General features: G+C 35.8%; 1 protein-coding gene across 1 annotated transcript in view; it reads right to left on the bottom strand.

The window, feature by feature from the left end:
* Positions 1 to 17,584, bottom strand: part of LOC122792423 (CSC1-like protein 1) — a 740,103-nt gene that overhangs the window by 573,996 nt on the left and 148,523 nt on the right. Inside the window, exon 3 of the mRNA XM_044060212.1 lies at positions 15,024 to 15,094. Coding sequence (XP_043916147.1) covers positions 15,024 to 15,094 — 71 coding nt within the window. The remainder of the gene's footprint in view (positions 1 to 15,023; positions 15,095 to 17,584) is intronic.

Raw genomic sequence — 17,584 nt, 5'->3', positions numbered from 1 at the left:
AAATGCCTTCTACCAGCACCTGCAGGACTGCATGGATAAGGCAATCCCAAGCAAAACAAAGACTCTTTGTACCAAAGGCAAGCGTCCAGTCTGGTGGACCCCAGCCATAAACAAACTCTACAACAAAAGGAGGAAGCTACTACAAGATAGAGCAAAATCCTTAAAAGGTAAGACACCCTTGATCACTATAAGTAAAAACTAAGAGCTCTCATAAAATCATCCAAAGCAAATTTCGAGAGAAAAATAGCTAAAGACTCAAAAGACAATCATAAGGCCTTCTTTAGCTATGTTAGAAACCTAGGAGGAAACTCCCAGATATGCTCAGAACTAGTTCAAAATGATGTGAAGATTACTGATCCTACAGACATTGCCAACATACTGGCTGACAGGTTCAGTGCAAACTTCTCCCCTCCCCAAAGGAGAGATATCTATACCAAACGATTGCAGCTCCCCAAACATCTCCAACGCCCAAGTGAGAACTGCTCTCTCCAAAGCAAAAAACACAGCATCCATGGGACCTGATGGTGTCCCCGGCTGTGTGCTCCACGAACTCAATGAGGAATTAAACCCACAGCTAGGACAGCTGTTTAATCAAAGTCTTACCTCTGGATAGTTACCCAGGGAGTGGCGCACTGCAACTGTGGTCCCACTTCACAAACGCCGTGCCTCCACAGACCCTGGAAATTACCGGCCCATTAGCTTGACAAGCCTTATCTGCAAAGCCATGGAGAGGATCATAATGGACCTCATAAATAAAGACATAGGGAATTTGCAGACTTTGGATCCAACCCAGTTTGGCTTTGTCAAAGGCAGATCATGCCTTTTAAACTTAGTTGACTTTTTCGAAACAGTCACCAAAGCCATTGATGATGGAAAGGCAGTCCATACAGCCTACCTCGATCTGGCTAAAGCCTTGATACAATACCCCACTCGGGTATCATTGAAAAACTCATCAGCTTAAATGTTAACCCATACATCACAAGATGGGTTGCAAACTGGCTGAGTGACAGAACCCACAGGGTCAGAGTTGCTGGCGCCATGTCAGACTCAAAGCCTGTCACAAGTGGTGTCCCACAGGGCTCAGTCCTGGGCCCACTCTTGTTTGGCATCTACTTTTCGAAGTACAAGCAAACACAGGAGGGTTATGGCTGACAAAGTTTGCAGATGACTGCAAACTGGGCGCCATAGTAGAAAACACATCTGACACAGATATCCTTCAGAAGGGTCTCACAGAAACGGATAACTGGTGCCAGAGCCACGGCCTAAAGTTAAATGCCAAAAAATGCATAGTCATACCCTTCGGGAAAAACAAGGTTACCCCTAGCTACCAAATAGGTGGCAATCCACTGAGCACAGAAGAAGTTATCAGGGACCTGGGGACCCAGGTTGATAGTAGTCTGTCATTCGACACCCATGTAGCTAAAGTAGTTAGGAAGACCTTCTACATTGCCCATCTTATCATGAAGGGATTCTCATCTAGATCACGGGAGGTCATAGTCTCCCTTTACTCATCACTCATCAGACCAATGATTGAGTACAATGCCCCATTCGGAATGTATCTGACCCGACACTTGCAGCAGCTGGAGAGGCCACAAAAGTTCCTCACCAAAAGGATAAAGGGTCTCAAAAATCTGTCCTATGCTGCCCGACTGAAAGAACTCCAGCTCTATTCAGTAAACACAGCTTGCTCAGAGGTGATCTTTGCCTAACATACAAGGCCATGTCAAACCCAGATTTGATGTATATGCTTCACCTCAAAAAATCTAGATCCATCAGAGCCACAAGGGCGGGAGACTTAAACCTCGACACGGCTATTAATAGGGCGTGCTGGAGGGATAGATTCATCACCCAAAGACTCCCTATGCTGTGGAACAAAATCCCGGTACATGTGAGGCAGAGCACCTCGCTGGCCTTGTTCAAGAGAAATCTTGACCAATGGATGGGAGATCGCAGATATACCCCAGGGATTACCTCAGTGTCACTGCTCGACAGAGGCACAGCAAAATAATGGGTATAGTTCCCCATACTAAAGGGGTGGCGTAAGCCACAAAACGATGGGCTAGGCTTGTAAATGCCCTCGGGCAGATAGCCTAGTATGAACCTATGAACCTATGAATCTATAAAATATCTCTGCAGAGATACTAAACTCAGCAAAAAGGAACTAGGCCAACAACGCACGAGGCCGATATATATATATATCTATATATCTATATAAGCTAAATAATCACACATGGGAAAGGGGAGCTTTTAAGAAGCTATACAAAGCGAACTACCTAACTAGCAAATTATTTAGAAAAATTTAGCAACAATTTTTAGAAATAACTGCTAATAAATATCTTTTTAAAAAAGTACTGGCCCGAGCTTGCACTGGAACCTCCGATCAGATGCAGCAGCAAACTAGATCTGAGATAATTCACAGTACATCATGGGATAGGGGCTTGGCCTCGAGCTACTGGAAGACCTTGAGCTTTGTATACGGCCGCCGTACTGGAGCCGATGGATCAGCTCTGAACCCATCAGTAAAGAATGAACAGTGAGTTTGAACAACTTCACATTGTTGGTTTTATAAAGAAGTTTAGTTAACAGAGTTCCAAGACTGGCCTGTGGTCGCTGTTCTTGGGACTAAAAGAACCTTGAGTAGACTCAAGATCCTCTCTGGTCTAGTGGTACCTCCTAGATCACTCATTTCTTGAACAGCTTTAAGATTTCTAGAACCTCTGCCCTTCATGGGGTGGGTGAAATGTCTGGAAGGAACTTTAATCTTATTTTTGGGGAGGAGAGAAAAAGAATAAAATAGCTTTTTATGATTCTCAGTACCAGTGATTTCTGACCTGGCAATCAGGTGCAAAGACAAGTGTCCCCTGACTGCCTCCAGAGTAGGGTAGTCATGCAAACATTGAGGAATGCTGAAAGAGTTGGTTAGTGAATGGACCTTAAAACCCTTGGGACTGAGCACCACGTCTGCCTCTAGGGTGACATCCACTGGCATTCTACCACTGTCTGGTGGGGGGGGACTTTTACCTCTGAGAACGTATGGGGAAAAACCCTGGCACTTTCAGAATCACAAGCATGTTCACCCCTTTGGTTACGGGAAAATTACCTTTGCAGGATGGAAAAAATGGATTCTAATGGCAGAATGTTTTCCCCTCTTGTTCACTTCTGGTAAGAGTATTCTTAACTTTAGGTCCAAAAAGGGTGGACCTATCAAAAGGGGCATTCAGAAAAGATCGGTTAAAGTTCTTCTCAAATTCACAAAGACACAAAGGCATTGTGATTAATGGCAATGCCAGCATCTGTTGCTCTCAATGTCCCATCCATGGCAATGGACAATAAGCATATGGATGTATTGGAAATGGATTACATGGTAGCCAACTGCAATTTCTTGGACTCTGCTGTTGTGGCAAAACAGAAGAACATGGAGACCTTCTTAGTAAAATCCCCCTGCAAACAAGACAAGTATGCCATATAGATTAGTACATGTACAGCAAACTTTATTCTAGCACACACATACTTCACAAATCTGTCCACCTCCACCACGATAACATCTACAGGGGGCCCCCCTTACTCCACTGTGCCCTGTCCTTGAAGGGGTAATAAAATGTTGTCTGGCTTACAGTGTACTGATTCTACCATGTCTTGTTCCTTTCAAGCCCACAGGGACATGTCAACTAAATTGCCTGCAGTGGGAACCAGCCAGGATGTAGAAGGGCTAGACTCAAAAGACCACAGGGATCACGGACGACTCCTGAGAAGGGGCATTGGTGGACCAATGTCCTTTCTGCCTATGAAATGCATGACATATGAAGGTGACATCTTCCAGGTGAGATCTTGGGGATCCTTCATCCTTATCAAGGTCAGTGTCTTCCATGAAGGACTCCTGTGTGGAGTTCAAATGACTCATTTTGCATTGATGTTTCTTATGTACATAAACAGGAGTGCACAGGGAGAAACCAGAAGCATCAAGAGAGGGCTGGACTTGCCAGGTCTGACTGTCCTAAAAGTATAGTAGGAAGGGGAACCGAAGATCCTGAAAGAGCAAGGGTTTTGTGTGGATCTCAGCAGGAGTAAGACACTCACTCTGAATGAATCCTTTCAAAGGCCTGGAAAGCTGAAGCTAGCTCCAAAGAAGGGGGAGTCCAAAGTCCTGACAGAAGATCTTCCCATAATATGACTCAGTTTGGATCCAGAGTCAAGTTCTCACGGGCCTAGGCCCTGAAGGGTAGAGTTGGCTTGGAGTGTCTCAGAGTTGACCCTCAACCCCTAGCATCAGCTTCTCAGCTCTGGAACCCATAGAGATAAGACAAAGTTGAAGACATCCTGATGACCAGCTCTGAACTGAGGTACTATGAAAGCATACCCAGATATAACAGTACCTGGATTCTAAGGTCTGATCCAAGGAGGAGATACCAAACAGGGAGTGAAAAGAACAGGTTCCACTAGCCCGTGGGAAGAACTCGTAGCTGAATTTGGGTCATCTGGAAGTTCCTTATTATCCTACTCGCATCTGCTTTTATGAGACTGTTCAAGAACTGCACCAATATAAAAGATGCCACTGACAGCAATCTATGGCTCCACTGACTGGTCAGGGATCAGACGTGGAGGGGATATCTCGGGAGAAAAAGCCTATTTCCAAACTGCAGGAAATGGTCGGGGACTAGATCTGAACTTGATCCAAGCCTGGAGTTGGAATTGGAGCAGTTAAGTCTGAGGGTTGTGAAACATTTGCATCCTGGCCAGAAACTTCCATAGGATCTAGAGACTTTTTACAGGACTCCTTAGCACCTTCAAGTTCTTTATTCTTTTCCTTTTCTCAGTTTGTCTGAGGACTTGGTTTGAGGGACCGCTAGACAATGAAGCAGCTGGTTCTCCTACAGTGGCAGGAAGAAAGTCCTTTAGAATAAGTTTGGACTGCTAGTCCAAAAGGGCTCAAGGTCTGAAGAAAGAGCTTCACAACAAATGTAAAAGTGTAGGAAAAACAAAAGCCAGTAAGACAATGCAAATTGATTTGCCATTTATCTTAAACTGTTTTTTTGTGCTTTCATGCTTTATGCTTACAACTTTGTTTATATCAGTGGGTATATACACCTGAAACAGTTCTCACTGCATCTGTTTACTTTCTAGCATTCCATCTTAATTACCAACCCTCTCATCAAAATGTGCTCTTGCCATCCTCTTTGTATCTGCATATATCATTGCATTTACCAGTTCTAATAGCATAACTATAACATCTCACTGTTATGGATAATTTTCTGTTTACCCACATAAAGTACTGGACATCCATCACAGTATGCAGAATAAATCACAGAACTGTGTGTGGTAGTCTGTTCTCCCATATGTTCCACGTTTTCTGCTGTATAAGAACATGGAATGGTTACCGTGTATTTACACATGCTGGAAAAGCTACAAACGGGAGTAGCGTTCTTATTGCTATCCCACTTCCTCCTCTTACTTTCAAGTTTTTGAAACACTTCCCTTTCTTGTAGATAAATTCAGTGCTTTCTCATACCACTTTCCACTAAAATTTTATGATCTTCCAAGTGTCACAAATAACGTCTTTCTCTACTCTCCATAAAGTAGTCTAAGATCATCTTTCTTGAGCAGACTACCTCCTCCTCTTCTGTTTCGGTCAGAGGTTTACACCTGCCTTGTCTAGCCACCTCAACTTCTTTTATTTTTCCTTCTATTACGTTTTGGATATCCTTTACTCAAAAAACACAGCCTTGAGGTCACTCTCAGCTAACTCAAACTCCTCATCTTCAGTGGGTAACCTGAATGACTTTACAAATGAACTTTCCTTCACTTTCATGGATATGTGCTACTGTAATGTAAAAAAAATATTACTAGTAATTTTCTTCACTGAAATTCATGAACTTATTTTTTCTTCTTTCAGCATCCTTAGTTAGCTGTAGATTTAGAAGCTGTATACTTTTCTGGTTAAGTTTTCGCCTGTATTTTAGAAAACTAGATTATTTAGATAATGATAAAATCTCATAGAACTCACCTCACATGTTTTCCAATTCTGCCATTAGTAAAAGTAACTTGGTGATATCACTGCACTCCCAGCAATCCCAGACAGCTTCCAATAAACACAAAGCTGTTTTCCAATACTAACTTCAATAACATATAGCTTTTAGTTTATATTACAGTGAACATTTTTGCCTCAGAACCAAAGTTTAGAGTGGAATTTTATCACATTTTGAATATAACTGTCATCCTTTGTGGTACTGACAGGCTAGGGGGTTCTTCGTAATGTAACTTGACTGGTTATAGACTTTTCACTGAGCATCCTGATTCCTTTATATGCTATTTGTTTCATGTTTATATTTGAAATCTAATACAATTCCATTATTGTATAGGTCCGAAAGTCCAGTTCGTGAATGAAAGTGCCTACTACAATAAAAATTAAAGCCAGGCTGTTCCTTGAGGATTTCAATGAAGTATAGAATATGTGTTGTAGGCAACCTATCAAAATTTACTTGAATTCTGTCTGCTGAATTGAAAAAAACATCAACAGGCAGAATAACAAATTCAGCAAAACCACCTTTATACTACTATTTGCAGGAGGCAAGCCTTTCAGATTCCCACACTGTCAAAAACTTAAATATACGAACTCCAAGACTGCACAATACCAGGGAAAAAGGTGAACACACTTTGCCTTATATAACTTGCCTAATATTCTGCGATCTTGCTGCTGGGCGCTCTCCTAACCACTTCCCTATCAATGTGAATGTTATTCGATCACTTGGATTAGAATAACATGCAATCAAACACAATATGGGGAACTATATATGATTACGTATACGTGTGTGTATGTATATTTTATATATATATATATATACTTATCTATATATATATATATATATATATATATATATATATATACATACATACACACACACACACATTATATATATATATATATATATATATACACACATATACATAAATGCACACATACATACACAAACCCAAATAACATATGTGTACACAAAAAGTGCACTTAAAGGTGGCGGAGCCTAGATGGCCAACTGAGAGCAGTGAATTTTGAGAGCTCCATAAACCAGTATAATAATACATAGGAAAATGTTATTATTTTCAAGTTCAAAACCTCAGAAATCGATAGATAAAACTACTAAACTACATAAAAATCAATTTTGGTGGAGATGTACAAAAATTTTCCTTTCAAGTAACTTGGAGATATACTGAGTCACTGAATATGAACAACTGAAGGAATTCTCATCCAGATGCTGCTTTGAAAAAATAACTGCAATTGATGACATCTACCTTACAGTAACTATCTTTGAAGAAGGAAGGCTTAAAAAATGACTTAGAAAACCTCAAATTAAATTCTCAAAAACAGACTGATACTCTTAAGGAACTATTACAGCAACACCATACAAAAATAACAAATATAGAGACTTCTCTAAATGACATTGAAGGGAGACTCAAAGAGGAAGAATTCCAAACAGAATTTCTGTTTAAACAGAATACATGGCTGCTTAATAAAGTAGATTACTTTGAAAACAGGGAAAGGAGAAACAACATAAGGATCTTTGGTCTGCCTGAAAAACTGAAGGAGAAGACATTATGTCATTCTTAACCTGGATTACTGAATTTTTAGACTTGAAAGAGGGACTTTCATTTGGATTGAAAGAGCGCATAGAGCACTGAGGAAACTTGCTTCTAACTCAACAAATACTCCACCTAGATCCATAGTTATAAAATTTCTTTCATTTCTGGACAAGGAACTAATATTAAAATCTGTTTGGAGACCATCACCCTTAAAATACAATCAAAACCTGATAAGGTTTGACAATGATTATTCTTCCAGAATACTAGAACAAAGGAAAAACATTTAGCCAATATTACAACTGGTGAAACAAAACATTAAAGCACAGCTGGCCTTTCCAGCCAAGATAAAAAAAAACACTTTTTGCCAATGAGATGAGAACCTTTAATGACTTAGAAGAAGCTACTATATTCATCAAAATCAACAACATAGTGTCTATCCCAGAAGAAATGGAATGGATGGCCCCTACTCTTAAAAGAACAAAAGAAACAAATCATTGGACTGATGCTAGAAAGAAGAACCAAAATAATGATTCTAAGATAACTGTCCCAAAAAATAACTCTTACAAATACATCTCTCAAAGTATCAACTGATATGGTACTTCACTTGTCATCTGTTTTTATTTTAAAAAAAGGAGGGATTCTTAAACAACTGAGAAACAGTAATGATTTATTCAGAATGTTCAGAGTCCAGTAATTCTTCACAAACAAAAAAAAAAAAACATTAAGATGGGTTACTATTTACATTATATATAAGCCAAACAAAGCAACATATAATACAAACATAAGTCTTTCTATTCCTCTACTAGAACTCAATGAATACTTATCTTGTTCATTTTTCATTGATTTTACTTATAATAATTTAAGTAATTAACTAATTCAACAAGATACCATTCATCAGAGTTCAGACTCAAATGTTACAAATTAACATCATATATAATAGCAGTAACAGTAGAGTGTTTTGAAAAAAAAATGCTGTCATGGAGAATAATGCCTTATTCAGTTAAAGTATGATTTAGAAATGTCATGTATATCCTGGTTAAATAATAGTAGCAAGCTCTTAGTACAAATGTCATCATTATTCTGTCTAAATATAGTTAATTATCAATTATGGCATGTATCATAGCTTCAAGTGCTGTTTGATTAAGCCTGACATGGTGTATGTGGATGCAGCTGTATCTGGCAGCTGTTATTTGTTGCCATTTTCGTCTCCGGGAAGCTGTGGATTGCGGCTTGTGATCAAGGTTTATGAATGCTTCTGTATTAAGAGACAGTTGGTGTTTTAGCTTGGATTCAGGGGAAGGGGGTAGATAGATCTGTGATTTGGGATATTTTGGCAGAGAATGGTTTGTTTGTATGTCTGTTGACTGAGAGGTGGGAGGGTTGGAGGAGTGTGCTGTCTCTTGTTATGGCAGCTTGGTGGGAGTTTTTTTTTTTTTTTTATCTGTTTGCTCTGTTTTTTTCCTGGTTGCTGCCTCACTGAAAGGAAGTGAATTTAGGCTAGAAGTTGCAGTGAAGTGAAGCTGTGCTTCAGGTGCATTGTGAGCCTCTGGTATGCAGTACACAGACACATTAACAGAAGCAGACACTCCCAGGGTGCTATGGTAACAGGCAGAGTGACAAAAATTCTTAATAGCTCTGAGGAGCCTCTGAGATGATTCTCGGCAATGATGTTTTTGTTTAAAAAAAAAAAAATATATATATATATATATGTATATATATGTATATATATGTATATATATATATATATATATATATATATATATATATATATAAAATAAAAGGGCTGCTTTAAACCACATGTACACATATTCATGGTCTCCCAACACTTTGTTTAGCTCATTAAGTTGATTCTTGGAAAAAAAACACAATAGTTATGTAATGCATGATTTTAGTAAATCTTGACATAAAATATATAATCTTCATATAAGATGAAGCAGTCTGCTGTATTTAGATATTAAAGACAGGATTTAATAACATGGGCTTGTATATAACACCACTGTCTTAACTTGTCATACACACATACTACATTGAACATCAGGGGGAAGCATGATGATTTTCTGTAAATGTACACAAGTCATATAATTGCTTTAACTTGAATTGTGGTTTTGTAACACATCTTGACCATACATACTACTTAAGCAGTTACCAAGGTAACTGTTTTATACATGACATCAAACTGACAAAGTTGTTCAAGGGAAACAATAGAAGCCTGAACTAGGAATGTCACTGAATGTAACAATCACATTCTGAACAAATAGTATTAAATTGACAATAATCACTCAGGTTAACCTTTGCTGATTATATAAAATAGAATGTTGCCATTTAAATCTATAAACTTTCAGTATATGCCATAAAATGGCAATTTATGAATATGGAAATGGAACTTGTAATCATTAATCACAATAAGTGAATCTGTTGTTTTTAACCTATAATTTCACTCATTTTACAATAAGAAATGACACGTGTAGGAAATCGGGGAAGAGAGATGCACTGATAATTAAAATGCACTAACTTTCATCAATGTTTACATAAAACAAACTTGATGCTTTAAGTTAGCAACAAACAAAGTGATTACTTAAATGCTGGTAAACAATGAAATATAACTTCTGATATATCTAGTAAAATACATTGTATTATAAACATTAGTATAAATATTTCCATCTATTTATATTAAGTACTAAGTTTTGAAAGACTTCATCAGGAAGGGTGAATATGTTAAATAACTGTGCTATAATCTTTTACTGAGGTTTTATACATGATACATCCTACTTTACTATGCTTGAATTGCTTGTCATCTATCTTTCATGTAAATATTAATTGCTTATACAATAAGTAGACATTTATATTGTATTAGAATTCTGTCTAATCTAAAATAGTACTATATCTGTTCAAAATAATATAAATATTGCTTATTCCTATTACAAATATTCTGCATATGATTATTCAATTTATGGAGTTCAGATGTTCTGGATTGTCAAGGTATGAGTGATAATCTGATGGACTTAGATTTATCCATCAGATTAGGAATGATTTTCATTCCATGGCTAGTGCAGATCTTAATTTTGTTAACTTGTAATTTAAATGTATTACACAAAAACATTTTTAGTATGCCTGACCAAAACATTACTTTACTGGTAAACACTCAAAGTATAAAACTGATAATTTCCTTTAAAAGCTCAAACATATACTTTATAGTTATCAGAGGAAAATGTTTAATAGTCACAATAAAACAAAAAAATACATAGTCTAAATAACCTAAGACGGATTTAACTTTATTATCTTTAAATACCAATGGCTTAAACAATCCTAGCAAGAGAGCAAATCTACTGAAATATTTAAAACTGAGCAAAGCACAAATTGTCTTCCTTCAAGAAACTCATTTCAAAACAAATGAGAATTACAAATGGAATCCTAAGGAATATATATTGTCGCAATCCACTTATAAGACAAAGACAAAAGGGGTAACAACTGTATGGAAAACAAATGTGATTAACCCAGAAATCATTTACAAGTATGAAGATAAAGAAGGCCTTATGGCATTAGTAATAGTTAAATATAATAACAGAATATGGACCCTAGCCAGTCTATAGGCATTGGATCAGGAACTGTTAAAAAAACACTTGGATTTGATTTTCACTAATTATAAAGGCAACTTAACATTAGGAGATTTTAACTGTATATTTGATATTTCTGAAACTACAAATAAAAGACCACTGCATACATCTGCTATATCATAAGCTTTAAACAAGTGGGTAGAATAATTTCATCTTGTAGACGCTTTCAAATTTAAAAAACATAAATCTTTGTTGTTTTCCCATCAAGATCACAGATTTGGTACCCAAACTAGACTAGATAAAATATTTGCTGCGCATGACTTGCACTCCCTGCCCCTTTTCACACCACAATTCACTGATACTAAAACTTCAAAATGGATAAAAAAACATTAATCTTTAACTCCAGAATTCCAGCATATATAACTGAAATTAAAGAGTTCAAACCCTGGTTATTATCTGAATTACAGTTCTTAGATATTTACACAGAGATAAATAAAATAATGATATGGGACTCATTAAAAGCTTACATATATGGTAAAACCCTAACTTGGTATTAAAAAATCAGAGAATGGGACACTGAATTATTAGATCTACAATCTAAATTTGTTAGTAAAAGCTGAAAAAAATCAAAATCATTTGGAGATGAAAAAGAAATAGAAGTATTAAACAATAAATACAATGAAATTCTAATGCACAAAACTGGTTTAGCTTTAGAAAAACTACAAATGAATACCTTGGCCACTTCTCCAAATATCTACATAATTTAGGCACAAGAATCAAAATACAATCAAAAGCTAATAACATTAAAAGTATCTTCCATGAAAAGAAAGTGAAAAATGTCTCGGATATAGGTGACATTTTTGATGCCTACATTAATCACTCTATGGAACATTTCCAAAAAGAAAATATACATATCAATCAATTAAATCTAGATGAAAAATGTTCCAATATAAAAAAAAAAAAAAAGACCAGAAAAATTAAAACTAGATCTGCAAGCACCCATATCCTACAAAGAAATTACAGATACAATAAAAGAGGGTAAAAATAATAAAGCTCCAGGTACAGATGGCATAATTATGAAAATACATAAAAACTTTTTCCTTCAAAGATACGATCCCTCTTCCATAAAACACTATTAGAAATTCAGTCACTAACTTTAATACCACCCTCTTGGAGATATTCCTTAATCACACCAATCCTAAAGGAAAACAAATCCCCAAACCTCTGTACCTCATATAGGCCTACATCATTATTAAATGACTATAAGATATTTATGACGATATTAAAAGAATGAAAATACCACTCTTCAAAACAATAAATAATGATCAAACTTGAGTTATATATCATAGACTCACACGACAATATTAAAAAAATATTTTCTCTTATAGATTATATTAATAAAGAAAATAAACACTCAACTTGCTTAGATATAGAGAAAGCCTTTAATTCCCTAAATTTGGACTATTTATTCAAAATTCTGGTGTTATTTGAATTTCCTCCTTCCTCTGCTCATCTACTAAAGAATATATATATATATATATATATATATATATATATATATATATATATATATATATATATATATATATACACACACACACATATATATATATATATATATATATATATATATACATACACACACACAAATAATTTGGCATATGTTAAACTAGGTCCTTTCACCTCTGAATCTATACATATAACAAATTGTACTAAACAAGGATGTCCCATGTCACCATTTCTATTTGCTTTGGCTATTGAAATATTGGCAGATTCAATACGTAACAATACAAACATCAAAGGAGTAGATGTTTATGAACAATACATTTCTAAAGTAATGCTCTTTGCTGATGACATATTATTAACATTATCCAATACAAAAGAGACATTAGAAGAATTAGATATTTTAATTGACACATTTTACAGGTCTTCAGGACTCCATTTCAATAATTCAAAATCAAAATTTTTATTTTTAAATAAAAAAAGAATTGCAGATGAAGGGTAATCACATTATAGGGAAACAAGGATCTTCCTTAAAATTTCTAGGAACTGAGCTATGTAAGGATCATAATGAATTAGTCTCAAAATCTACAATAATATCGTCAATACAATTAAAATCTCTGTGGAAAAGTGGAACAAAATAATATTAACATTTGAAGATAGACTACAGTTAATAAAAATGGTTTTACTACCCACGATTGGCAATACAAATGTTACCAGAAAGGAATATACTCAAAGAAATAAACTCATGCCTAATAACATTTTTTTATAGTTTCCCGAAAGAAACAAAATAGCTTTAGTGCATCATATCAGACCATGGAACTAGGGAGGATTAAACTTTCCTGATATAGAAACATATATAAAAGCATCAATATCTTAAACAATCTCAGATTGGATAAGTCCAAATTATTCTGCAAATTGGAAAAATACTAACTGTAATATCAATAAATGAATTTGATTTACAAAAACAATTTCAAACAGATAAAAACAATTTGCCATGCACATATGTATTAGTATGCAATATAACATAACTAAGCTCACTAAAACTTGTATGATGAATTATTACATTGATTCATTTAAGAAAATTATTAATGCAAATACAGATTTAAAAATCTGGTTTGTTAAAAATCTTGTTTGATCTTTTAACACCATTCATAGTTACAATGAGCTATCCTAATATACAGAGAAATAATTAATTCCTGGGAACAGAAAGGATTTGTTTGTTGGTTTCAATGTATCAAAGAACTAAAAGTTTTGGATATGCAAACAACAGAAACAACATACAAAAGTCCACAAGACTGGCTAACTAAGCAAAGTATTCTGATGTATTTGCAAGATTTATGCAGAATAATTAGTAATTCTTCATTTAAAGAAATACCTAAACTTATGAAATCATATATAATGATTATGACATGGGAAATATTATTTCGAAATTTTACAAAACATTGATAAATTATAAAACACCACCCAAATCCTCATATTGGAATTATATAACAAAAGGACACTCATTACAGCTAACTGAAGAAATTAAATCAAATATTTTATTATCAATGAAACATGCATCCTTTGCACAATACTGGAAAGGTTTTAATTGGAAATGCTTGCACAGAGCATTCTTAACTCCAGACAAAATTACTAAAATGAATTCTTCCACAAAGGGAATATGTTGGAGGTGTGAGCAAATACACAATGCAGATTGGAATCACAATTTTTTCGACTGTGTTAAAATTAAGCCATTTTGGAATGGTATTAAAAACTTTTTACAAGCTTTATTTAATGAATCGTTTAACTTATCTAAAGCTCTAGTATTATTAAATGTGTACGAAGGTCCTCATTTGAATGAGTCAAATATCTACCTAGTATGAACAATACTTGCAATCTCAAGGAAGTGTATAAGAAGAAGATGGAATACACACACAATCAAACTTTGGAAGACTTCTACAGCCTACTGAAGACCACAGCATTGTTGGAAATTAAAATTAAAGAATTAAGGATTCATCCTAAGCCATTTATTAACAATCCATGGAAAAAAAAGTCTTATCATTGATTGACACTTTACAAAAACTGAACAGATACACTCTGATAACTGGATTGTTATACCTATGAAGTCATTGTATATATCGAGCTCTGTTATACTCTCAGGCTGATGTAAATAGTGTACATAGTTATTTAAGATGTTATATACAAATACTATGGAATTTATTCAACTCTATTTCAAAAATAAAAAAATTGAGAAAAAAGTGCACTTAACTACAAACTTTGCAAACACTACCACTTTGTTAAGCATAAAGAATGAAATCAGCCTCACAATTTGATAGCTAATGCTAAAACATGCAGTATGTATGAAGCATGCACAGGAAAATCTTATTTTTTGTGATTAAGTTAAAAGAAAGTTACCTAAAATGACCGTCCATGGCATCCTCTGTGGCATCTTTTGGGATTCCAACAATAAAAATTGCACATTTCTCCTAGGCAAGTAGAAATAATGTGTAAGTTATCATGCCAGCATTATCCTGGAAGTTAGTGCTAGTTCAGAAAACTAAGTCGAGTATGTCAAAGTACTAATATGGAAATACTTTAACATCTGCAGAGATCACTGTAAGAACATCTGAATGGAGTTCAAATTATACAGTAATTTTCTTGTTTTAACATTCCAGCATTAAGTAAAGACCTGCTTTGTATGTGCTTTAAAAATTTTGGATATGTTCCGTTCTTCTACGTAAATACTAACTTACTTTGAAAAAATGTCTGAAATACGTCAAAAAGAATGCAAGGAAATAATCAAAACAAGACACTCATGCAAGCCAAGTCAGACAAAACAGATTATTCCTGAAGTGCAATATAGGCATCCTTGGCAATGGATGCCTAGCTGAAAGGTAGGCTATTACTGACTGTAGGTCATCTCAGCATCGTTATCATAGCAGAAGAGAATTGAACATACTGCATTAGCAATATGCCCTGGCAAAGACAAGCAGACTGCGCTACTAAAGTCTTAAAGCCATTTCAACTGGTCTCCGCTTATGCTTAACGTTGGCACATGTGAGCATGTCCATACTTAACAACCTGCCTAGATGCAATGGATGCACAAGTCTAGCAAGGAGTAGGGTTCAGAAGTAGACCCCCCCCCCCAGGTTCCTAGGCCAAATATGGCACCCATTTCCTCTGGTGGTATGTTTATATGGGATACTAGCCTGATGCTGATGGCATTATGGGTGCAACAGTGTGAAGTGAGACACATGGGTACCCAGACCCTGAGATGAAACCTGCACGTATAAAAGAAGCATTGATAAAAGACAAACATGTCTGTCTGATTACTGAAGTTGCCAGTACAAGCCAGTGGCTGGAATAAATGTTTACTTCCATTCTGTTCCCTTGAAGGAGACTAGAATGCTAATTTATTTAAGGAAATTTCAGACAGCATCTTTTTATTTACAGATGCCATTGCTGGAAGCAACAAAGGCTGGTCCTTGAGAAGAACTATACTCTACAGAGCACCACTTAAGACTTCAACTCATAAAATGGACACATTCTTTCATCAAAAGATGACATTTGCTAGAAAGAACGTCTAGTACAAAAAAAGTGATGGTCACACAACAGCAAGACTTAAATAGGAGGAAGGGACTCAACCATAAATTATGGGTTCTAAAGACAGGAGTGTATTTTTAACATGAGTCTCAGGAGGCCATTCTCTCTAAGGAACTACAATGGTAACCTACACTGAGTCTGTGATTTATCCCCCACATGATCATAGAAGGTTAAGAGCATCAACTTGTCTATAAGCACTGATTTACCCTTCCACCAGACCATTGAAAGCTACAAAGGTTAACCTATAATAAGGCACTCTGACTTATTCTGCCACCAGAACACAAAGTTAAGAAGGCTGAAAATGTAACCTTTTAGAGTAAAGTCAGTCAAAACAAGCTCGGTAAGTCAGGCAAATTGACAAAGCTTAAGGATAACGCAAGAAACTCATGGCGATGTCCCTCATCACAAACCCCAGCAACTGCTTTGAGCTGGTACACAGTTACTTCACAATACACAGGATTTTATTATGCTGCCTGTAGCTATTGAAAGATGCTGGCTAAAGGTGGTCTTACACCGACAATGGCAATAATACAAGTGAAGTACATCACTGAATATTTCTGATAAATTCCGTAAGAAACATATATGCTATTTATCCACTGATGAATTTAATGTTATAAAAATGCAGTAAGGTGCACCACTGGTTCATAGGTATACACAAGACCAATGACCACCAGGGCCTTTATAAGCCTAGCTGTGCAACCCAACCCATTTGTGTCCATGTATCACAGGCACTTATTAGGATGGAGTATGTCAGTTAGGATGTGTCTAGAAGTTATGTAGGGGGAGTATGTTAGTTTGGGCATTACTGTTTGCCTCTATCTGAGACATGGGGGCCAGACCTAGGGTGAACCTACAATTTCTCTTCCCTTCCATTGGATAAGGTTACGCTTAAATAAGGTTAGGGATAGACACTGCTTCACATGGATCTTTTTTCCATAAGTGAGCTAAAATCACTCTGGCTTACACATTTAGCATGTACATTCATATAGTTTTAACTATATGCTATGAATATTAGCAAAGATAATAGAAAAATACACAGACCAGTAAAATAGCTTTATATAACAACAAATATGTCTCGTCCCTACCCTCATGAATGCAATCACTCTCAGAAGCTTAAACATGTTTCTTTTGCTCTGGTAAATACCATCCTAGAAATGTTATCAGGGATTATATATGTACATGTCAGCTGCAGCATTAATCAGACATTTTAATGAAATTCCCGGGTTACTGGAATATCTCGCAGAAGCTTCTTTTTTTTTTTTTTTTGTAACACTGAAGAAAGGAATGAAACACTATATGGCTAATGCTGGTATAAGAAATATTTACACAAAGGCAAATTAGATTAATTGCCACAATGAGGGGGAGGTATATCA

The sequence above is a fragment of the Protopterus annectens genome, chromosome 1.part2 (assembly GCF_019279795.1).
Source record: "Protopterus annectens isolate FY-2018-M chromosome 1.part2, PAN1.0, whole genome shotgun sequence".
Lineage (NCBI taxonomy): Eukaryota > Metazoa > Chordata > Ceratodontiformes > Protopteridae > Protopterus > Protopterus annectens.
Note: the sequence above shows the minus strand (reverse complement) of the source record. Positions and strands in the feature narration are given on the sequence as shown.